The 23,603-nt window shown below is 38.7% G+C and overlaps 3 protein-coding genes across 4 annotated transcripts; 2 read left to right on the forward strand and 1 right to left on the reverse strand.

Moving 5' to 3' along the window:
* The first annotated feature begins 1,971 nt into the window (after positions 1-1,971).
* On the forward strand, positions 1,972-7,764 carry LOC145503379 (galanin receptor type 1-like). Of its 2 annotated transcripts, none has more exons than XM_081482840.1 (2): positions 1,972-2,209; positions 3,271-7,764. In XM_081482840.1, the coding sequence occupies exon 2, from the start codon at positions 6,153-6,155 to the stop codon at positions 7,500-7,502; it is 1,350 nt and encodes a 449-aa protein (XP_081338966.1). In that variant the 5' UTR covers positions 1,972-2,209; positions 3,271-6,152; the 3' UTR covers positions 7,503-7,764. The 2 variants fall into 2 exon arrangements, with proteins under 2 accessions (XP_081338966.1, XP_081338971.1); XM_081482845.1 differs by having other exon boundaries at positions 6,017-7,764.
* A 153-nt stretch (positions 7,765-7,917) lies between these two features.
* LOC145503368 (L-gulonolactone oxidase-like) lies at positions 7,918-16,840 on the reverse strand. The gene is made up of 2 exons (XM_081482834.1): positions 15,556-16,840; positions 7,918-10,586 (listed from the first exon to the last, which is right to left on the reverse strand). Exons 1-2 carry the CDS (start codon positions 15,569-15,571, stop codon positions 8,971-8,973), a joined length of 1,632 nt encoding a protein of 543 aa, XP_081338960.1. The 5' UTR covers positions 15,572-16,840; the 3' UTR covers positions 7,918-8,970.
* On the forward strand, positions 12,529-15,562 carry LOC145503393 (uncharacterized). The gene is made up of 2 exons (XM_081482856.1): positions 12,529-13,335; positions 15,193-15,562. The coding sequence occupies exons 1-2, from the start codon at positions 13,125-13,127 to the stop codon at positions 15,372-15,374; spliced, it is 393 nt and encodes a 130-aa protein (XP_081338982.1). The 5' UTR covers positions 12,529-13,124; the 3' UTR covers positions 15,375-15,562.
* Positions 16,841-23,603: the final 6,763 nt, after the last annotated feature.

The following is a 23,603-nucleotide window of genomic DNA, read 5'->3' on the forward strand; positions in this document are numbered from 1 at the left end:
CTTTTTTTTTTTCACTACATTATGCACAGGTCCATTATCGAATATCTATTGAATTTTTAATTTAGCGATGGCAGAGAAGTTTATGAACTGTACTCAGGTGAAGCCTTTATAACTAAAATTAAAATTTCAGTCCGGCAAGACAGACTACGCTAACATCCTGATTGGTTATCACAAGGTAGGCATCCTCAGAGGCTTCTGATATTGAAATTACAAATCATGTCTAAGTTTACCGTGGAATCTCGATTTTTCGAACCACCAAGGACATCATAAGGGTTACATGTATAATAAACGAGGGTAAATATCTCTTTAAGTTTTTGCCAAGGGAGCGAAAGATTGGTAGAAACGAAGATAACTTCACTGTATGTTCGAAACCATTTTTATTCATTTTTATTTTATTCTGACGTTAAGCGAACGTCGAAACGTCCTGTGCAAGACTTTATTGGTGTCCCTGAGCGACAGACTGCTTAGAAAAACCGAGAGTTTCATAAGACCATGGATGTCATAAATGGGGATACAATTGTACGTAATACAATTCTCTCTTAGAAAGTTTTATGACGAATGAAAAAAATAGCAATAATGATAACAATAATAATAATAATAATAATAATAATAATTCATCCACTAGTAATGCAACCTTCGTTTTAGTTTTTTACTTTCTCCAAATCGCAGTTCTTCACAAAACGTCGGAGGGCTAATACTAATTCTCTGAAGCGCTTTTTGAACTGAGCAGGAAGTTACTGTGGACGAAACGTTTGTTTTTACACAGAACACCAGATAAACTAGCAACTAGTTTCACATTGACGTAGTGAAATATTATCTTTGTAAATGTAAATCTTATTTATAGTGGTCATGCACTTAGCTATACAAGCACTAAGCTTAGCTAGTTTACAGGCATGCCACTGAAACAAAGGAAATAAATATTTCAAAGTAAACGTAACATAGTTAAAAATCCCAACTGGCAGGAGGCAGACCAGTTGCCTATTTACAAAGTGTGATCGAGGATTTGAACTCGGGACTACCGAGAAACAAATCCCGCTACTGGCAGGGTGGAGTCCTTGAACCCGGGACCTCCGGATTTCAACACCAGCGCCCTAAACCGCTCGACCACGCTGCCTCCTTGTGAATTGATAAAAAGGAAACATTATTTAACTCACAGCCACTCCGGAAAAGAACTCAACGTAACTATCAAAATATCAGAATCAGTTTAAAGACAAAAGAAAGCTTTGAATAAAAAAGGTAGGCGCTTTTTTTTCTTCCCGTTTTCCTATTTTGTCCATCGTTAACAGTCACAAACCTAGCTGCAGTTGATTAACAACCTACCTTTCGATCATAATTCAAAAAATGGTATACGGGGGAATTGTTGATTTAGCTATTTTCCGGTATTCAATTATATGCCAGTCTTCACAAATACTACTACAAATACATCTGGCAAAAAATGAAACAAGTCTTTCAAGTTCCGGTAGGTAATTCAGTATCCTACTCTATTTCCCTGGAAATATGATTTTTCTTTACTAATAACTACGTCAAACAGTGACACGTTCGGACAGTTTTGGTGTAGACCGTGAGAAACTACCCATTAAAACTTATGACAGACATAACCCCAAAAACAGAAAAAGGAAGACACGATGCAAATTAGGTTGTATACGTGGTGGAACAATCATGGTTTAGCGAAGGATTTTGCATGGCGATAAAAAAAAAATAGATATCCTGATAATTGTTCAAAACAGTGGGAAACTTCTTAGTTTATTCTACTGAGATTCAGACTCATATCGACAGAGAGACAATGTGAGTGAAACAATTCAAATACTAATAACAACCTTGGCCCTTCAAAGTTTCTTTACCATAGATAATTAAATGAGTAACAATCCAAGGAAAGCTTTTTTGGTGTTTAATCTAAAAGCAAGGAAGTCATTAATTTAGAAACATTCTACAATGCCAACTAATTAAGTTATCCGGCATGGCTATGTCGGTCATATTTACCCCTTTAAACCCTCGCAAAATTTGCAGCATTCATTAAAAGTTTTCAATTATCTCCGCTGTCGTCTGCCTTTTCCGATGCTAAAACTTATTATTTATTTCACGAGTCACTTGTATCCTAAAAAGTGTTGCAGTGTTTGTCGTACTCTCGCCAATTTCTGTGCCAAATTGTAAAAGCAGTGAGACCTGCTGGTTTGGATTTCAGACAGCTATCTCGATCGAGACGTTTTGGGTAAGAGACGTTTCGCTCTCTTTCACTCGCGTAAAGGTGACTTTTGAACGGTGCTATACGGCTCCAATTTATCAGAGAATCTTGTTACCTTTCTTTTTAAGAGTCCCTGTCCATAAAAATGGAAAATAACTCGGCAAGAGTCGAAAATTCGATTTCGCTCATATTTTCATGGTAGATAGGCTAGGGCATGACAAAAACTACTGGATAGTTTTTTTGGCAAAATATCCTTTTATTTCAAAGAAATATGCAAATTACCAAATTCCGTTAAAATCGTCATTTAACGCACCATTTTATTACACAAGTTTGAGAGCCTCGCATGCAAAACCGCATCATTCTTCCGTCTTTAAAACACTCAAATATTTTTGTGCAATGTTTAAATGTGTACTGGGTTGATTTTAGGGAATGTTGCGTTGTCTTTTTGGGTGCAAAATAATTAAATTTCGAAGACATGTACTTCATTCACTTAAAAGTACTTCGTGAATATAATTAATTTTCACCATGTGCGAAACCTTCAAATGGATCAAGCTTCTGGTGGTTGAATCGCAGAAGGATGGTCTACAGATTCCTGTAAACATTTCTTTGGGCAAATGATTGTGAGCGACACGAGAGCTTTTCAAAGTACGTCAAAAATGCAAATATTTGACCATCCGTCGTCAAATTTCAATTTACGGGTTAGAACGTAGACATATATTTTAGCACGCGCCACATGACTTGAGCTATGTTAAGTTGAAATAGACACAGAGTTGATAATTTCGAAATGTTCTAACCTCATTTGCTGTAAAAGGCAGGTCCAAAGCCGATTTGATGTGTTTCTCTCACCATTCGTCGCACATAAAGGAGAAGTTTGCTTTTGTTTACATAACGTCCGATGTACATCGCCAACTGTCAACTTATTCAACGGTCGAATACCATAAATCTGTGACCCTCTTTCGACACATATGATCACCACTGCATCTAAGTCAAAAACGGCCAAGTCATTTGTAGATAGTTGCTGGCTTTGCACTACACCAAAATATTACGTTTGATCATCATGGTTTGATGGCTTGAATCCTTGCTTGCAGCGGTTCCTTGTTCGTCACGCAATGCTGTCGTCCCATTTTAGGGGGTAGAGGTAGGACAATTTCTATCCTAATACGTAAGGCTCCGTAAGGCTTGGAGTCACTGGGAGCACACAATCGTGTTGAGTAGGAAGAGATTGAATTAAGAAATGAAAAGAATGAATAGTTTACCATTGCCCCTGTTGTTATCTTTTACTCGACCACCGCTACCTACATGCCCTGCGTAATACTGTAACGCTAAACTCATACCTGGGTCTTTTCGCGCTATGCAATTATTTTTGGTTTACATGTATGTAATACAGTGGGTTACACTCTCTGGGAAATGGGTGGTGACCGCTTAATGGGGCTAGCCGCTTAAGGTGGCTCCATAGAGTAATCATTTATGGCGTTGCGCGTGCAAGTGTTATGCTTTGAATGCCGTTTTTGCATTCGTTTTTACACCCAGTCCTCTCAACTAATTACATGTAATAAGCAATGATTAACTGAGTGTTTTACTGTTATCTCTGTTGAAATTATTGGTTTTAGTCTTGAATTATAAATGGCCAAGCAAATATGTTTTTTACTTTTTTATGGATTTACTTGCGATTTTCTTGAATTTCCTTCGGTGAAATCTTCCCAAATTTTCACAGCATATCGCTTCCTGCGGGATACAAATTTTAAAGACGTAAAAAGTAGGGTTTGCGAAGGCAGGTTTTTCGATTTTTGCAAATTTACGTCTTTTACCGCTGCGAGAAATCTGGCCTTATAGATTTCCCTGAAAAACGAGCTCCGACTAACGTGAAACATTTACTACCAATCTGCCAAGTTTTACGGAATTTCACGGAAGGAAACGCGAGAAAATTCACTCTCAGTTTTGCTTGTTGTGCTCATGTTGACTCAGATTACTTGAGCTTTCGTCGTCAGCGCGCGTGCGATCGTAAAACTATAGGGAGCCACCTTAAATAGAGATTGGTGTACCTTGAATATTTAATTTTTCACTGTCGGGTTATAAATTTCTTGGTGAACATGGAGTCAGTTCAAGACAATCATGATAGACGTGTGTTTGAATTATCACTCGTCATGCACCTTCAATTTCAGTCTCTTATCTGCCATCGCCCTTTCCAAAACAAAGTTCTTAAATTTTGGGTGGCCGCTTAATAGGGGTAAGGACAATAATGAAACCCTTATCGGAATGACCAAATGGTGGCCGCGGAGGTAACCGGTCAATAGGTGTTTTATTTACAATATTTTACTGACGATAATTTTGGACTGTATTGAAAACAGTCCACTATTTTCTGTTACATACCAGTGCCTCGCCACTAAGCAAACAAAATACGCCAAATAAAATGGCATGGCCAGGGCTATTTACTCACGTAATTACTAATTAAATTTAGTCTGTTTTTCTCACGAATTAGACACGTTGTGATTTCCTAATTTTATTTCAGCTAGTTCTTGCTTCATTGATCTATAATTTGTTTATGGCGATTTTCTTAAAATTCAAGTGAGTACAGGCACTAGCTTTATCAGCTGTTGTCTGAAACGTCAGAGCGTACAACAAACGTTATTAGGACCGACGCCACGTACACTATAGAACACGATTATATAAATATACACATATTATTATATATATGAACAAACAGATGAACAATGATTAAATTGTTTCACTTATCCTGAGAGTACTCTATACAAAATAGATCAAAATGTGCAGCATATGCCGTGACAGCATTGCGTGACGAACAAATAACGGCTGTAAGATTGTGCTGCGCCGACATGCTTATCAGCAATGGTCAGCAATCGATCAAACGCAATATTTTGGCGAAGCGTAAAGCAAGCAACTATCTACAAATGACTCAGCCGTTTTAGACTTAGATGCAGTGATGTTCATCAGCGCAGATGGATGGTCACAGATTCATAGTATTCGACCAATAATAGGTTGACAGTAGGCGATGTACATTGGATGTTAACCTTGTGTAAACAATAGCAAACTTCTGCTTTATGTGCGACGAATGGCGAGAGATCGACTAGAAACACGTCAAATCGGCTTTGGACCTGCCTTTTACAACAAATAAGGTTAGAACATTTCGAAATTATTAGCTCTGTGTCTATTTCAACTTATTATAGGTTAAGTCGTGTGGCGCATGCTAAAATATACGTCTAACCCGTAAATTGAAATTTGACGACGGATGGTCAAATATTTGCATTTTTGACGTACTTTGAAAAGCTCTCGCGTCGCTCACAATCATTTGCCCAAAGAAATGTTTACAGGAATCTGTAGACCATCCTCCTGCAATTCAACCACCTGAAGCTTGATCCATTTGAAGGTTTCGCACATGGTGAAAATTAATTATATTCACGAAGTACTTTTACGTGAATGAAATACACGTCTTCGAGATTTAATTAGTTTGCACCCAAAAAGACAACGCAACATTGCCTAAAACCAACCCAGTACATATTTAAACATCGCAAAAAAATATTTGAGTGTTTTAAAGACGGAAGAATGATGTGGTTTTGCATGGGAGGCTCTCAAACTTGTTTAATAAAATGGCGCGTCAAATGACGATTTTAACGGAATTTGGCAATTTGCATATTTCTTTGAAATAAAAGGATATTTTGCCAAAAAAACTGTCCAGTAGTTTTTGTCATGCCCTAGCCCATCTACCATAAGAATATGAGCGAAATCGAATTTTCGACCCTTGCCGCGAAATCAAGAATTTGTCTGATTTTTACAGGCAGCCACTCTTAATGGTTAATTTTCTTTGTGTCTCAAAAGAAAATCCTTGAGATAAGAGCAGAGGTTCTTGAGCTGAGCCAGCCAGACTTTCAGGTTTCTAGTACGGGCCTCAGAACTGATAGCTGCCTGTTCCAAATCAGCTACTGAGAGAACGCAGAAGTGATATACGAACAGAATGTCCCGTTTTGCTCACTTTGAACTGTTATCCCTGGAGATGAGTGAATCTGTTGACAACTCGACAAGTAACAATGAGACTGAAGAAGGAACAACGAGTTTGAGCGGAGCTGAACGGAACTTTAAGACTGTATTTTACTGCTGTCTGTTCATTCTTGGTTCTTTGGGGAACCTCATGGTCATTGTGGTCGTAAAAGGAAAACGTAAACGAACTATAAATGATTATTTCATTTCAAACTTAGCAGTTTCGGACTTGACATTCTTGTGGTTTTCTCTTCCTTTCTACACGTATGAGCTTTTTCAAGAATTCTACAAGAACGCCTTTTACTGCAAACTCATTTGGCCCATGATGTCAATCACCCTTTCTGTCAGTGTTTTCACCCTAGCGTCCATGGCAGTTGAACGGTGCCGAGGAATCATCAATCCACTACAACCGAGAATCAAGCTGCAAGCTACCTTGGTTTGGATTCTGGTGATATGGATATGCGCTTTAGTCACTATGTTTCCGTTAATGATCGTAACGCGGCCAGATAAAGTACTGTGTTTTGAAGCATGGCCCGAAGAATATTACAGGCAAGCCTACACTGCAGTGTTATTCGCACTCCAGTACGCCATCCCTTTGATTGTAATCGCCATAGCGTACCTGAGAATTGCCGTTTGTCTTGTAACATCTCAGATACCAATGCTCACTTCACAAAACTCTCACGGAGAAGTTATCAGACATAAAACGAGAAGTGAAAATGTTCAGATCATACGAACATTGGCTGTTATTGTGGTTCTGTTCATGGCCTGTATGTTGCCCAATCAAATTGCTTGGATGTTATTTGATTTTGGTGGTGCTTCATACAAGGAGCTCTCCCACGCTTTTTGGACCAGCGCAGAAGCGCTAATATTCCTTCACGCATGTGTAAATCCCATTGTATACGGGTCTTTCACTCGTCAGTATCGTCGTGGATATCTTCTATATTTCCGGTACGTTTGCTGTTGCAGGGTTACAAACATAAATTACGCCAGTGGAATTTCAGAAAACCTTACTACTGATAGAAAAGCCCGATCAAAGCGAAGCGCGGTTGTGCTTCATGGCTCCCTTACCTTCAGGAGCTTAAGAGAGAAAAGTAGAAGTACACGTCTTGAAATGCAGTCCTCACCAGTTTTGTCTACTAGTGGAGCGAGTAATCAGTTTGGAAGCCTTTCGCCGTGCCCCTCCCCTCTCCCAGGATCGACCAGTGTAGCGATGCTCTTAAAAACGTTCAATAGACAGGAAACGAAAACACTTTTGAACTTGTCTTTCAACAACTCGGCTTTAGAAATTTCTGATGACGAACAAAGCGTCCAAGACACGAAACTGTAGTTTCAGCAAATAACTTCATGTTATAGGCACGGAGAACTGCAATTACGTTACTTCACAAAAAGTAACGTCGCATGATTTGTCTCTGGCAGATACATTTGATGACGACTTCCAGTTAGAGCAAAATTAAAAGATTTCCCCACTGTAGGCAATTTTCGAATAGACTGCGATCTCAAGTACAAAAGTCTGCCTGTACAATACAATACAATACAATAGAAATTTATTGTGTTATACACTTAGCTATATGCGAGGCGTGACATCACATGAAAGATAAAATGGCACACCAACTAATTTGCAGGTATTTCACACGAATTAAAAGTAAATGTAATATATAAGTGAACATTTTAAAAAAGTAGAAGTCAGATAAAAGGCAATCTAAAATAATCTACACGTTATGCTAAAAAGTAAAAACGATAATCTTATAGCTTATGTACTGAAATAAGATAACAATAAGTAGTAAGTTAGGTTAAAAGGACCAAAAGATCAATTTTCTTGATACCGCCTTTTTAAAGTTCTAATAGTTCTATATGAAACTAGTAGCAGGTTCCATAGCTGTAGCGCTAGGTAACGCCACGCTTTCAGTCCGTAGATTGAGGTGTTGACCTTAGGCAGTTTTAGAATTTAAGGTTTTGTGTTGCTCTACCATAAGGAAATAATATAATGGAAATACGTTTTCGTGAAGTGGGCGACTGAAAAAGAAAGTGAAAAAAATTAAGAAGCACCTTGACAAGACATTGTCGCAGTTTGATGCAGAGGTTCCAAAAGCCCAATTCATTCAAAGTCATGCAAGCAGTCTTGGAGCGACACTCAAACTCAAAATTATACCCGAAATCTATTACCAAACATAGAGCCTTCCTTGGTTCAAGAAAAGTCCTGGAAGGGAAAGCGCGAAAGATAGGAGAAGGGAGAGGAAAACGTCCGAACCGAGCCAAAAGTTTAACAAACAAAAAAGAACAAACCCTTTGGAAGATGGAAAAGTGGTCAGCTTGGAAGTGGAAATCCGCAAGCCCTTATTACAACGATGTGGTGGTTGCTGGCCCAACACCGGGACGACGATGGAATTGAATGCCTTACGTTCGCTAAAGGTCCTACAACAACAAGGCAAGGAGGGCTATGGGTCAAACCTCGACTGGTTAATCCGAAGAAGTTTGCCACATGGCAATTTCCGCAGTCATTTCCGAAACTTCCGAAAACGGCAAGTGAAATTATAATCCTTAATTTTACTCGGCCTCGTGCGATTACCTATACGAATCGAGATCTTCCTTCTCAGATTGAAAAAAAGCATATCACGGCATTCAGGGTAAACATGTGTTTACACAAAAGTACAAAGCCCTTAATAGATCAAATCATTAGTAATTAATTGTTAATTATACTACTACAATCTATTTTCATCAGGAACTTTCTCCTCTAAAGCCCTACAACCTCTTACAAAAAAGTAGTAATGGGTTCAGTTCAGTTTACTTAGTTCAGTTCATATTGCGATTGATAACTGACTGATAGCTTTAATGTCGAGGACACCACGCCAGTATTCGGTCACAAACACCTGACCTGGATCCATCTCTTGTCGCAACTTCAACCATTCATTCATCTTAGGGTACACGCTCTTCAGATATTCCGAGTTGAATGTTGTCTTCCCGCATTTCTGACCCGGCAGAGGAAGGTACTTACCCCAGTGCAGACGGGCTCCAGGAATATCCAGCAAAACATCCCAAAAGTATGAGAAGAACACTCTGGGGTCACCCTTGTTGAACGCCCACCAGTAAGGATCAACTCGCACCATATCTTGATCATATGACATACTCAGCCAGAACGGAGACTTTTTGGCGCCATAGATCTCGGTGGCAAAGTTGTTGGCGGCTTTCTGATTCTTAAAAAGTTCCTGGAGTCTGTCCATGATGGTTTGGCATTGGTTGAGTGGAACCCAAATCTCTGTGAAATGTACTCTGATGATAGAATCTGTGTGGGCCTCGTTGTCCATGGGCAAAGTCTCAAACCATATGTCGCGGAAGCTGACTGGTTTCTTATTCAGGGGCACAAATGGACGCAGAATGTCACCGATGATTTCGTAATCGGTATCCGTCGGTTTTGGCTTTTGCAGAAGGAAATTGCAGATAGCCAGGGCTATGGCCGCCATACCTGCTGCAAAGATGTTGGATAAGATGGAGTTGTAAGGCACAACGTCTCCAGCAGTAAAAGACTGCTTTCCAACCCATTCCTGAACGCGCATCACTTCCTTCTGGGGGAACCAGTTAACTCGCATGTATTCGTGCTTCTCAAGGTTTTCCTTCAGTTTGCTCTGTCCCTGCACGTTGGGTCCAAGCATCGAGTCAGCAAACCTATGATTTGACTCTGAGCCTTCAACAAACTTCATCTCAGGAAGGCGGAATGATACATGGGTTATGACTCCAAACAGCCCCATGGAAACGCCGACCGCACACCAAAGGTCTGTACCAGGCTTTGCCGTCTGAAGACGACCATTTCCATCAACGAATTCGATCTCTTGGATTACGTCATCAAAGCTGTGCTGCAAGCTTCCACCTGCAGAGCCTGTCGAGATAAAGCCGCCAACAGACTGGTGGATAATGCCACCTAACTCAGGAAAGCCGAACCCTTGGACAGCCACCTGATAACAAGCGGAGCTTTGTATGTCGGATGTAGGATCCAGGGGATTCTTACCCAGGTAGCAGCCTCCTCCAATACGACAGTACAGCCATTTCTTGCCACACTTCTCTTCTATCTTCAGTATTTCCACTTTACGCAGCTCTTTTGTCAAAAGCAGGGTAACGCCATCCTTGGGGAAAATAGAGTCGTGCACAGAATGTTCTGATCCAGCAACACGAAGAACCTTCTTTTCGCTTTTGGCCTTGAGAATGGCTTGTTGGACTTCTTCCACGGACGAAACCGGTTTAAGGGTTTGTTCTGCTCGCAAAAATGGGCTTCCATGAGCGTTCTTCTTTTGCATTTCATCTTTTATGAAATGCACCATAAGCGGCTCCAACAGTTCACTGTCCAACGTGCCGTCAACAAAAGGAGAGATAACTTTGCGAAAGAATGCTTTGGCTTCGCTCTCTCTTCCTGCCTGCGGAGCTGAAGAAAAATGATGCAATAAGATCAGAAACTTTTACGACATTGATGACGCATAATAATATCCTTTAAACGACTAGTACTAAAACAATTAGATTATTCGCTTTCGATTTCTATGCTAGATAAATGACTTGGGCTGCGCCCTCGTCAACTATCGCGCGATAGAAATCTCGAGGTCATAATCTAATTGTTAAATAAATGAACTTGATACTTTTCATTAAGAAGTTGAGCTATCACGCAACTCTTTGTGCCGTCTGACCACAGCCACCTGAAAATTCAGATTGATTCCAGAAACAAACATGAATGCACTCTTCTCTCCAGAAAATATTATGCAAACTACTGCCCACTTATCATCTAATACATGTACTCTTTAAAGAATCTATCAGAAGAAGCATTTAATACGACAAATGTATCAAAAAAGTGTTGCTTTCTTCTTGCTGCATTACACATTAAAAGTGTATAACATCTAGTATTATCTTATTACTGCACGATCAAATTGATTACTGCTATTCAACATGTCAACAATTCCTTACAATCATGGCAAAATAAGCTTTCGTGGAATTCAACAACACTGTCAAGATGTCAATTTGGGGCTAACACATATGGTAAGTTCGCATTTGCTGACTTCGTTATATAACAAGCTTATGTAACAAGTTATTTTCTCGTATGTTATTGCAGGCTTCTGTTGTCAATAAAGAGTTTTCAATAAAGGGGACAAATGCAGGTATCCTGGGCGAGTGGTTTAGGGCGCTGGTTTTGTAATCCACGGGTCCTGGGTTCAAGTCTTCCCCCTTGCCACTGACTGGATTTGATTTCGGTGGCCTCAGTTAAAACTCTTCGGTTATGCTTTCTAAATAGCCAACCGATCTACCTCGTGCCAGTTGGGGTTTTTAATTATGTTATGATTATTTTAAATACTTGTTTCAGAATGTGTTGACACTGGTCCTGAAAAACCCCACTGGAGAGCGGTCAATTTATTTATTTACCTTATTTAAGTGACTTGTTTTGTTGATAACAATCATCTTAAAATCTTTATTGCATTATTTACTCATTTTTCAAAGTTTTTCTTTCTAGTGATTGCCTACTCACTTGTAGCACTTTAATTCCCATATCCTGATATTGAAGAAAAACACTCTGACGATAATATACTCAGTGTCAATGATAATAGAAATACCGAGAAATAACATTGTGTTAATTAGTATTTGGCCTATGTGATTCTCTTCTTGCTTGTGGCACTTTAACTACCATATTTTGACATTCAAAAATAATACTCTGACTATTGAATAGGATAAAACTGAACATAACACAAGTACGCATTGCGGCCCTATGTTATACTCAGTTTCTAAGTTCTTACTTCTTGGTAGTTTATCTCAAACAATTTTGGTTTCCTTTCTTTTCCCACAGTGTGGCTTAACTCAATGACTAAATTAAATTTGGAGACAGGAAGTTTACAATGATTGTTTTCTTGGAACTGAGACAGTGCATTTTGTCACAGTTCCGTATATCGTACAGCCATAAATCTGATAATGTACTCAGTGTTAAGATGAAATCCGACAGGAAATCGAGCAAATTCAGTTTTTAATGGACAAACCCTTGTACCGAGATAATTTTAAGTATATTACAGTTCTTTTGCATTTTCTAAAAGCTAAAGATATACATGTAAAGAGGGCCTAAAATAACACTCAAAACAATTTCCCATAGAAACTCCAGAGAAAAATTTCAAAGTTAAGATAAATGTGCAAACACAGGTAAAATTTCATCATCAGGTTGATTTCACCAGTACTTTCAAGTGTAAATGTTTCATATGAACTTCAGAATTTGTTTTCGACATTTAGTGTTGTTAGAAATTATTGCTTCTGAGAATATATCGAAAACAGTCAAACAGAAGTTTGCAATACAAGGTGAATAATCTCGGTACAAAGTTTTTGGCTTGTTACTCAAACTTGTGGTGGATTCCTTCTTAATTCTTAGAGAAATCTCGAAAAAAATATTATGCTTATTAGTGCTTGGCCTATTTCAAGTTTTTAATGTTATCATTTCAGGTTAGATTGCTCAAAAAACAATAACAATTTGAATGCAAGCCTATCCAATACCGTTTTCCTGCCTCACTCATCTATGTAAGTAACGGCACAGCGACCGTTTTACACTGGTTCCAAAGGTTTTCCCTTTTTTATTCTAGGTTAGATGTGAGCCACGAAGCGGCGAAAACAAGCGACGAGTGAGAAGAACTCTGGTTCCAGTATGCACAAATCCCACTTCCACGCTGGAAATAGCCGGGTCAAGATCTGACCCTTGGCCTCTGATTGGTAGATTATTTAACAACCCCGCACATCAATTTGATTGGTTTGTTCAACTGTCCTATCGAAAGCGCTCGCTGACAACTGACAGTGAATTCAACAACATCATTCTTCAAGTTAAAAAAAAAAAATATAACGAACTGATGTACGCCGTAAACCACGTCTGCGTGCCTCAGTTGACCTATTGGCTGGAGTATGGCTATTTTGTGTTGCGTGACGTCGTCCATGCCGTGACTGTGACTGCATGCCTCCGTCGACCTATTACCTGGAGTATGGCCATTGTGTTCAGCGTGAGGTCCTCCATGCTGTTGACCGTGAAAAAGGAGATGCACAGGTTTCTTTTTCTATGCATGCATGTGGTTCTGTTCCTATGGTTATGGTACTCCGCTTGTTGGCGCAAGGGCCATCGGTGCTCCGCTATTACAATTTGTTAGAAATATTTTTGACTAGTAAAGGTGAGGGCCGCCAAAACCTATCGCCAAACGGTTTTCAATCGTCCTAAAAGTAGAAAAACGTGGACAGGGTAAGGGGAGGAGGTGGGAATTTAAATAGAAACGTCTTCACACGATCAGAAGACCGATTTTAAGCAAGAATATTGCTAGGATGGGATGTAACGCATTTACATTTCTCTAATCCCTACCGCACGTGACACGCGTTGTTACACGCCACCCACAGAAATCCATAACTATAAAATAATACAATGATCCAAGTGGGGAAAAACATAAAAATTCTATTCGCAAGCAAATATTCCATTTCTTTACAGAAAACTAACCCAGGGTTTTCCCTTAATGACTTCAGGGAAAAATCCCGTTACGCTTGACTTGTCGTCTAACCCACTGTTTTGTTCACATTCCATAAACAACACTGAAACGCATCGATTTTTGTGAAAACGAAAAAGTTGGTACACTTCGGAATTTCATGAATCATCTCTATTTAAAACTTCTGGGGCTTTTTTATATATTGCTTTTTGAAGGCAATGGTAGTGTTGTTTCATGTGATTCTTTTCTTTTTAATGGACTGTCTACATATGAATAGGGGAGGCATATGTCGGACATATAACATTTGAAGTTTTTTCGAGAATTTAACTGTACATCAGCTTCCCAACGTATGAAACTTTCAAGTTTTGCGGGCTTTGAAGTTTGTTTTGTTATCCTTCTATCGTGGCTCCAATTAAGCGGGAGATGTGATCATTCGTTAGAATATTCTATTGGAATCCGCTAAACTGTACAACTCTTTTTATGTGGTCTCCGCACTACAGTGGAACCTCGATTTAACGAACCTCCATTTAACCAAGTCTTCGATATAACGAACGATATTCTACGTCCCGGCCAAAGTTACAGGAAAATGTATGGAATAGAACCTCGATATAACGAACCTCTATATAACGAATTCTTCGATATAACGAACCTAATCCGGAAGCCCAAACGTAAAATCTACCTCGATATAATTAACGAATTATAATGTTTCCTTGTTTACATAGACAATTTCTGTATAACCTCTATGTTGCAACATTATTAAATTGCTACTCTGAAAGTGTCGTTCTTTTGTAAACAAAAGCTGCGCGTCTGCTCAAAAGTGAAAATAATTGATATTGAAAGCCACCATGCTTAATGAATTGCATCTCAAAACGCGGCACTTCTGGGTGACGAAAATTGCATTGAATTACGTGACAGAAGTCACCTGTGTTACAAATCAATCATTAACTATGACCTCGATATAACGAACATTTTGGTCGTTTCCCCTCAAATTCGTTATATCGAGGTTTTCCATATAACGAACCCTCGATTTAACGAACAAATTTGGCCGGTCCCCAGCGACTTCGTTAAATCGAGGTTCCACTGTGTAACAACTCCGTTTTGCTCCACAGCAGCGAGCCAACGCAAATGTAATCTTCTTTTCAGTTTCTCTGACGTTGACCTTGCTATCACTGCACACGATATTTGCTAAAGGTGTGTGTTCCTCTGATAGGTTACTGGGCCTCGCTAGGGGCTCCCCTTTGGAGCTTTTTTTGGCGCAGGGGCGGTGATTGGTAGACCGAAGGCGGACAGGATTTTTTAATCGGCGTCGAAATATCCCACCTCATTTGCACGCTCGAGATTGAGGCAGGCAGAGTAGTAATAAATCGTCGTCTTAGATCATGGATTACACTGGTTTTGGAAGCTAGAGGTTGTAGCGACCGAGAAGGAATAGTCGAACCCGAGCTTTCAAAACTAGTGAGATTTTGACGCCAGCTATACTGCAAATCTTATTTCTGTATTTTTGCAATCAAGTTGAATGTTAACCTCATTGTAACTTATAATTTCCCTTAACAGAAAGCAGTGACGGCTTTTTCACTTCAGTAGCAGAGAGAAGGAAGAAAATCCCTGGGAAGAGGAAGATTACCCGTAACGTAACGATGCTGATTGTGTTTTTCAGTGCTGACTCTTCATTACGTTTTGAAGAACATTTTTATACAGATCAATCCAAACTGACTTTTAGTGCGAAGAAGGAGTAATAGTAAAATGATTTTCATGATGATGAGCTCAAGCAATAGTCTGTTGAAATAACTGTGCATATCACTGATAGCTGGATTATTGACCTATGAAACCGAAAGCTTCACCATCTCTGTTGCAACAAACTAATAACATCAACTAACAGATCCATGCCAATGTTTGAAATGATGCAAAGGTACTTACCTGATTCTTCAGCCATTGTTTGGATATACCTTTCCTACTTATCTTAGTAAGCTCGTAGCCTCAGAGGGTTATTGCCAGCAGTAAAATAATCGGTCAGACACTCCCTAGAAGTTATCACGGGCGTCTCGATTATTGGCTGCGAGGACAATGAACTTGTTTTTCCTGTATTTTCCGCAATTATAGTTATTTACGTAATGGACTAACGGAGTAACCGAATAATTATGAAAGAAAGCAAATTGATTGGTCATAACAGTTGACAGCGCTATATTAGGTCAGTGATGCTGGGGTGTACGAAGCTTGCAATTAAACGATCGGTTTCCTTGCGCCAGTATGTTTATGTTTCAATTACAAAACTTTGTAGTTGTTTAAGATCAGCTTGCTGTAAGGACCGACTACGGTTAAGCAAGATTTCCTGCACTTCGCAAGAATAAACGCCTAGGTGAACTATTTCTAAAGATATAATTTTCTGGTAGTTTAGAATGTTGTTTATTTTTATTTAGTAAAATTTGTTGTATTTGGCGCACGGCGGCAGCCGAAACGTTCTAGTTATTACCCTGTAACAGAGCTTACGACAACTGAATTTAGACTAAATTCAAAGCTCAAAAAGCACTCTGATAACTTCCGCTACGCGTCGGTCGAAACTGAAACGAATCAGTAAAGTAAAGCGGGGGAATCCTGAGAGCATTTTCAAAAAGGTCACTTGCGGAATATAAAGTGGCCCCTTGACCTTTTTTCACGTGTATTGTTCACTTTTTGTCAAAAACGAAAACCTGCAATCCTAAAACTGAAACGTTTCATCTCGTTGGTGGGAGTGAGAATGCGTGCGAAACAAGAACTTCGTTAAGTGCTCTCTATTATCAATATCAGGTAGCTGAACATGAGTGATTCCATATGAGATCATATGAGTTAAACGGATGATCAGTTTGCCGTATGCATTACAAATTTTACTAAGACTTGGCTATGCCCCACTCTTGCAAATTCTTCCTGATCGATCTCGCTGGCGCTTACTGTTAACCTGAAAACAACCCCAATAATTAAATAAATAATAATCACGGTCTGAAGCGGACGTCGGTGTACATATTTCGTTCCTGAGAATCGCGGACTTCCGGTGTTGAAGCCGTCAGAGGTCGCGATTCTTGTTGCTGACCAAAAGGATTGCGGCCTCTAAGGACGAGAATGTGGGACTCTATGGCCCTCCATAGTCGAGCCTAATGCCAGCTTAGAAATAAATCTGTCATGTCACTTTTAGATGATTAGTATTGTTAGATAGGCCAACCCAACTTTCAATAGGTGATCAGCCTCCATGTCTGAACTCGACTGAATATCGAAGATAGCGTTTAAATCTAAATATAAATATGACGTACAATTGATCCTCTCGATTTACGTTCCCAAAAATAGGCCGCAAACTTTGGAGTTCTTAAGTTGTCTTTTTGTAAAGCTCGACTACGTCAAAAAGAGATATACATTTATCTTAATAATGAATAATGCACGTGAAGAGCCACTGTACTGCTTACATTCTTATTGTTGCTGTTGTGGCTTGTCTATCCAGCTATAAGCCTACTATCTCACTCATACATACTTCTCTTTTCACACACACAACGATCCAGCTGAAATTAAGGTTCGCAGCTTATTCGCTTAAATTCGAAATAATTTCATTTCGCCTGTCAACTGTTGAAATAATGGTCTTTTTTTATCTTAATTATTGCAGGCGATAATTTTAAAAGACATTCCAAGTTCTTCACGATGAGGGTGTGGGTACATTTCTGACGCAAAATCCACGTTGACAAATCAATTAGACCAAGTAACATTGCTAATTGATCACTCGCAGTCTTGAACCTTACTTAAATAAGCTGAAAAGGTGGTTTGATATTATTATCCGAAGACGGAGTGGAGCTACTGTTATGAGTCAATGTCTGGATTATCAGTTTGATGGCGATTGGATGTTATTATCAGCTTATGAAAAGGAAAAGGTAGAAAATAACATACAAAAACAGTGTAGGATAAGCATCACAGGTCTTTACATGTGATAGCGTTTTCACAAATCAATTGTCTTATCTCAATTGGTCACCGTCTAACAGTAAATTGAACCTTTATATCGTAGCCATTCGTGTTGTGGCTACATAATTAAGCTTGGAAACTTGTGGAAAAGAAATTTGCACTCAATTCCATTCAGCAAAGATAATTTCAACCAATCAAAACACTTTGTAAGAACATTGCCCCAATGAAGGCCATTATAGTGTGAGAAGATATTCGCTCTTAACCAATATTTCTTTCCGTTAATTTTCATGTCTTCAGGGTAGAAAACAAAGTCGAGTTTAACAAGAAAAGTTAGAAAACAACTGAGAATATCAACACTTGGTAAAGAATTGTCACTAAAATTGCATTATCTGCACCACTGCTCGAAGAATAATAAACGTTGTTTTTCTCTACGTTTCGTTTTTGTTGCTTTATGCAAATATTCTTAAATTTGAATTGACTTACATGACGTAGATTAGTAAGTCTGCCGTCCGACTGTTCAATTCAACAACAAAACTCCTTAAAGCTTCATTTGAGTAATGACCTGACATGATTGGGTATTTTATTCACCAGGTATGCAGAGACCGGGTGCTTAGCATATCGACAAATTCTTATGTTTTTGCACTGTCGTAAGCAATGTGTTTTTTCTCTGTTATTGGAAAACAATGTTAAGCATTGTAGGGCAGAAAAAATAGAGTGAGCGGTAAAAGCTGGTAGGGAGCTGCTTCCGACGACGTTATTGGTGTAGGTAAGAACTTAATTTTTCGCAAGTTTAAAGAGCCTGTGTTGTGTCCAATAACCAGTACATCACTGAGAAATTCTAAATATACGGCAAACAGATTTTAGAAAAAATTACAGTTAACATTCAATCTTAAATTGAATCGTCACTGAGGTGGAACGATAAAGTTAAAATGTTGGTTCCGTGCCATCAGCCGAACGTTCGAAGTCTTAAAACACCGCGCGCGCCTTGAAGTCTAAGTGCTCGGCAGGAACATTACTATATTACTTATACAAATGTGCCAAGTTAAAATCGAGGCTTTTGCCGAGCAAGTGGTTCTCACTTTTGATGACTTCATAACGAATACCCTAAGTGGTTATGCCGTTTTCGAAATCAAGCAATAATCCCAACAGATGTTTCGTCAGTTTTAACGGTTTTGATACTGATAACACAAGTGAAATTGACTGTAATCTCTACAAGCAGACAGAGTTCTGAGAAGGATTTTTCATTAAAGAGTTAAAGACGGAAGCTCTGCTGGAAGTTTATCTACAGGTTTCACATTTCCTTCGACTGGAAGATGGCAGGGAAAAGATGAGAAATTCACCTGCACTCTGAAATTCAGGTAACTAAGACAGACATGACGTAGGCCAGATCTGTTTCTAAACACCCTTAGTGTTGCCCCTGGTGCCGATATTTGTACAAAATATGTTACTACTTCTTGAAAATTTTTGTTTTCAACCTTGAGAGTTTGAATTTAATCAGGGCATTCTCTTTAATTTTACCAACCTTCTGAGGAAAAAAATAACGCAGCTTATTTAAAGTACTTGTCAAAGACTTAATGCTAATTGCTGTCCGTAAATGATAAGGGTTCGAAGCAGATGTTCCGTCCTAGGCCTCGTTATATTGCCGTGGCTTCAGAGGTAGATAAATCAGTTTTAGTTTTCAAGGTACCGAGATAATCCCGAGAAAGGTCGAGGTAAGGATATTTAACAGTGCATAGAGTCCAAACGTTATCCTTTTGTTGTAATCTTAGAGTACAAAATGACATTTCTGCCTGCCTGCTCTTGACACATGTATCTATATCCAAGCCAGGTTTTTTATGAAGAAAACTTTTCCTCACAATAATCGACAAGCGAATTTCTTAATGGCGTTATGTTTGTTCCCTTAAACTCTTTTCGTGACAAGTTAGTTGCCTTCCTTCAGCACAACATGGCCAACGCACAACAAAGTTCATCTTAATTTTATATTAGTTTTCTTTTTATCGTGAAAGTATAAGCACATCGAGATATCGACTCAGCTCCAGCGCTCGAACAAGTTCGAAGTCTTCCTTGATTCTTAGAGTACATCTCGAAAACCCGTGTTTTCTGCCCAGAACTTTGGCAATGTGCAATTTTAGGAATTGATTGGAACTGTTCTAATTTGTTTTTCTACTATCTATGATTGTAAATAGAACATTCTAGGTGTTAAAGTCTAATATTCAAATTGATATATTCAAACAACAGGTGTATAAGGTGTGTTGATCTTCTTTACCAAAGTGCCCCGCGGTCCTTCGCGTTTAAAGAATCAATGATACAATTTGCATGATAATGGAGCGATAAAGGCCACGTTTAATTCAGTGCTAAAAATGTTTTTCTTTTTCTTTGAGTCCGAAAAAGCAACTGTCATACAGTGTCTGTTTTTTGTTTCTGCAACTGTTAATTTTTTTCTCTGTCAGTATTCCTTACAAGGCTGAATGGATACAGTTTTTATTTCGTTTTACAAATTGCAATCCAGTAATTAGAATATCCGGCCGAGTTCAATGGATTCTCGTATTCTCGTTGGCTAAGGAAGTAAGGTGGTGTGTTTTTTTATCTATCAGTATTCCTTAGAAGGTTGTCAACGATTGTTATTTAATTTCACAAATTGTAAACAGGGAGTAAAAACTCGACAGGTCAAGTTTAAAGGATTCTCACACTCTGATTGGCTAAGAACTGTGAGGGTTTTATTTTAAATAACCAGGAACCGACATTATCCTTAAAAGTATAATATTACTACTTCAGGGAATGTACCAAGATGTACGTTAAATTTAACGAACATGAATTATGAGATGTGAATGACAATGTTTAAAATCCACTTTCAGGTGGCTCAAAACAGTTTCCAGCACTTTCCAAGACTTAGATTTTGATGGGTCATTATAAGCACTCTTTATCAGTTGATGTTACGCTCATGGTACAAAAATACTGCTTAATCATTGGTGAACATGTTGTTAGCATTTTTGTGACACTATAGCAACCAAATGACCTGCTAAAACACCCTTACTTTTAGCTTTAAGTGCTTATATCTCAGAAACGGCTCGTTGAAGCCCAAGTCTGAAAAATTCTCTACATGGAGTTCAGAACCACTTTGAATTTTTTTTAAAATTTAAGGTGGCTCTGAACCCCATGTACAGATTTTTTTTTGTGCCTTGCCAAAAGTTGCATTTTATCCTGCCGATCAAAATTCGATAAAAAAAAAATGGGTTTCACCGCAGCATTTTTAAAATAAGTACTTAAAGCAAAGATTAAGAGTGTTTTTAGCAGGTCATTCTGTTGCTATGGTAACCTATTGTGTCACGAAAATAACAGCAACGTGTTCTCCAATGATTGGGCAGTTTTCTGATACCATGGTGGTAACATCATGACTGATAAAGAGTGGTTATAATGACATATCGAAATCTAACTCTTGGAAAGTACAGGAAACTGTTTTGAGCCATCTTACCGCAAACAAGTAACAGTAGTTTTAACTGTTCTGTTAATATTCCTTCAATTAAGGATTAACTGGATTCTCGATTAATTTTGCAAGAGTTAACTCGCATGTAATCATTTTTAAGAGGCATGCACGCCAGCTCTGCTCTGAACGGCTCAGGGTTCTTCAATGTCGATGCTCGTCGGGCCAATCCTTTACACATGTATATCAAAGATGGTATGAGCATTTTAAGAAAAAGCAGGTTGATTGACGTCCCAATAATGCAACGAAACTTTGATGTCGTGCTGTTTTGGAATTAATAGTTTCTCGATCGCGAATCTCTAGATCTCAACTTTTAAAACGACCTAATGTCTCCTATAAATCTAGATGTAGATCATCAGAAAAATTTGAAAACATTTATTGAAAGAGTTATTGGAAAACGTTGGATTCAGATTGAATATCAAATTGCAAAAATTAAAAGATTCACCGTACTTTGTCGCGTTTCGTTTACGTCAGTTGTTTTTCCTAGGAAATTGAAACAATGCTCTCACCATATATTATTCCTGTAACACAAAACACCTTCCTTTCTCTGTTCACATCCCTCTATTTTCTAGTATTTTTGTTCGATGGTTGAACGCGCGGATAGAATCGCGAGAGAACTGGACGCCAGCGCAAAACGGGAGACTTGAAAGGGGAAGGGGTGAACAGCGAGAAAAATAGAGGGACTGTAGAGATCTGTGGAAAAAAAGTGAATTTTCCGTTTCCAGAAACGGAAAATTCCCATTGGTTGAAAGGCGACAAAAGTGTCATCACCTCGACAAGGGCCGATCATGATTACGTCCAGCCACGTTTTGCGGTTTGCAGCAGTTGTCATCTTTGACGCATGCCCTGATTCGTGAGATCTCATAATGGAGCGGTGGTTAGAATCCTGTTTAAAAGAAATTTCCACTTGATTCTTCGCTCAAAGATGAACAGAACGAAGTTATTGTTCATCTTCTTCGATTGTAGGACGTTGTAACAATTTTCCCGACTGGCTTTGGTTAAAGTCTAATATATGTCAATTCTACGCAACGGCAAGGGAAATGCAAATAGCTAGAATGTTGTAGTTCTCATTGTTTCGCCACTCAAAAGTATTATGAAAGATCAAATAACAGAGATGTCAACAAGGGACGACGTGCCTCTGCCGATTGGAGAAGAGAAATACAAGCTTGCTTTCGGTGCTGCAAAAGTCTTTTGATGCAAAATTCCAAAACATGTTGAAGAGCAAACATTCTTCGCTACACAATTGTGTCAAGCCTAGTGTCACACCTTCGCGTTTAGGCTCAACAAACATATTTTCCGTTGATATATGAGACGTCTTATGAACATTCCACAAGCGAATAGCAAAGGAACAAGCGTATGTCCTACAAAAATCGACAGGAGCGCTTGCGTTCGGCTTTTTTCCCCTTTTTGCAGGTTTTCTGGAGTAACGGTTAGCTTCTTACAAGCGTTCAGTTAGTTGGGGCCAGGGGCGGGGCAGAAGACTCCTGAAATCTGCGTATCTGGATCATCCACCAAAAAGTGACGTCACATCCAGTTTAAACTGCGCCGCGCAGCTCGTTTCACAAAGCGAAAAAATGGCGTTTCGATTGGGGAAGATTTTCCTCTATTTGCAAACCATCAGGTTCGTGTCCTTTCATACTGAGGATAGAAAGATGTTGCAGGCACATTTCTTCGACTTTTTAAGCAAAACTTTCGGCAAAACAGTATAGTTTAGTATTGTTTTGAAGGAAAATAACGGAGAGCCTTCTGTCATCGAATGGCGGATTTTACACATTTGCAAAACTGGTGTTGTTCCGACTTTTGGTTCTTATTGTTCGTGATTCGGTTATAACACTAAGTGCAATAGCCTATAGTGTTAACAACAACCTGGATGAAGTATTGCTGGCCATAGTTTGCACTGTGCACTACGGGAACATGTTTAACACAACCCGTTTTTTTCTAAAAGTGAACACAGTTGAAGCTCTGTATCCACGAGTGTGTGGTGGAAAATTGTATACTTTTTTTGTTTTTTTGTTTCTTTGTTTGTTTTTTTTTTTATTATTATTATTATTAATTATCTATTTTTTACAGCACGCATACTTACATTATTAATTACAAAAAACTACGTATAAAACTACAACAATACAGCTACTTACGCTAATTACAACTTGCTCTAATTACAATGCTTGACGGAACAACAGTATTATTTAAACCGCTTACGTTACACTACTTTTTAATCGCGGACAATTACTACAAACTTTTACTACGGTTACTAGAACTAGTGAAAACTGCAAAAAAAAAAAAAAAAAAAAAAAAAAAATGACAAAAAAGCGACAATTTACAGTATATTTAGCTATATTTACAGTTTAACTTGCACCTTTGCTCTGCTAGTTTCTATTTCTATTTTGTTTTTAAGGATAGCCAAGAAAGCGTCTAAGAAATAATCTTCCTCATTTTTTGAAGCGGTGTAAATATAATATTTTGCAATTATTATACAGAGGTTTAAACCGAGACACAGAGGCACGGTGTCTGTGATGCCGTAAAGTATTTGTGCTTCAGAGAGCGTGATTACAGTATTGTTTTTTCTGTA

The sequence above is a fragment of the Orbicella franksi genome, chromosome 1 (assembly GCF_964199315.1).
Source record: "Orbicella franksi chromosome 1, jaOrbFran1.1, whole genome shotgun sequence".
NCBI classification, from domain to species: Eukaryota; Metazoa; Cnidaria; class Anthozoa; order Scleractinia; family Merulinidae; genus Orbicella; species Orbicella franksi.

Coding starts and splice junctions, on each gene's coding strand:
- LOC145503379 (XM_081482840.1), top strand. CDS start 6,153: ATGTCCCGTTTTGCTCACTTTGAACTGTTATCCCTGGAGATGAGTGAA.
- LOC145503393 (XM_081482856.1), top strand. CDS start 13,125: ATGCCTCCGTCGACCTATTACCTGGAGTATGGCCATTGTGTTCAGCGT. Junction 13,336..15,192: donor AATATTTTTGACTAGTAAAG/GTGAGGGCCGCC, acceptor TTCCCTTAACAG/AAAGCAGTGACGGCTTTTTC.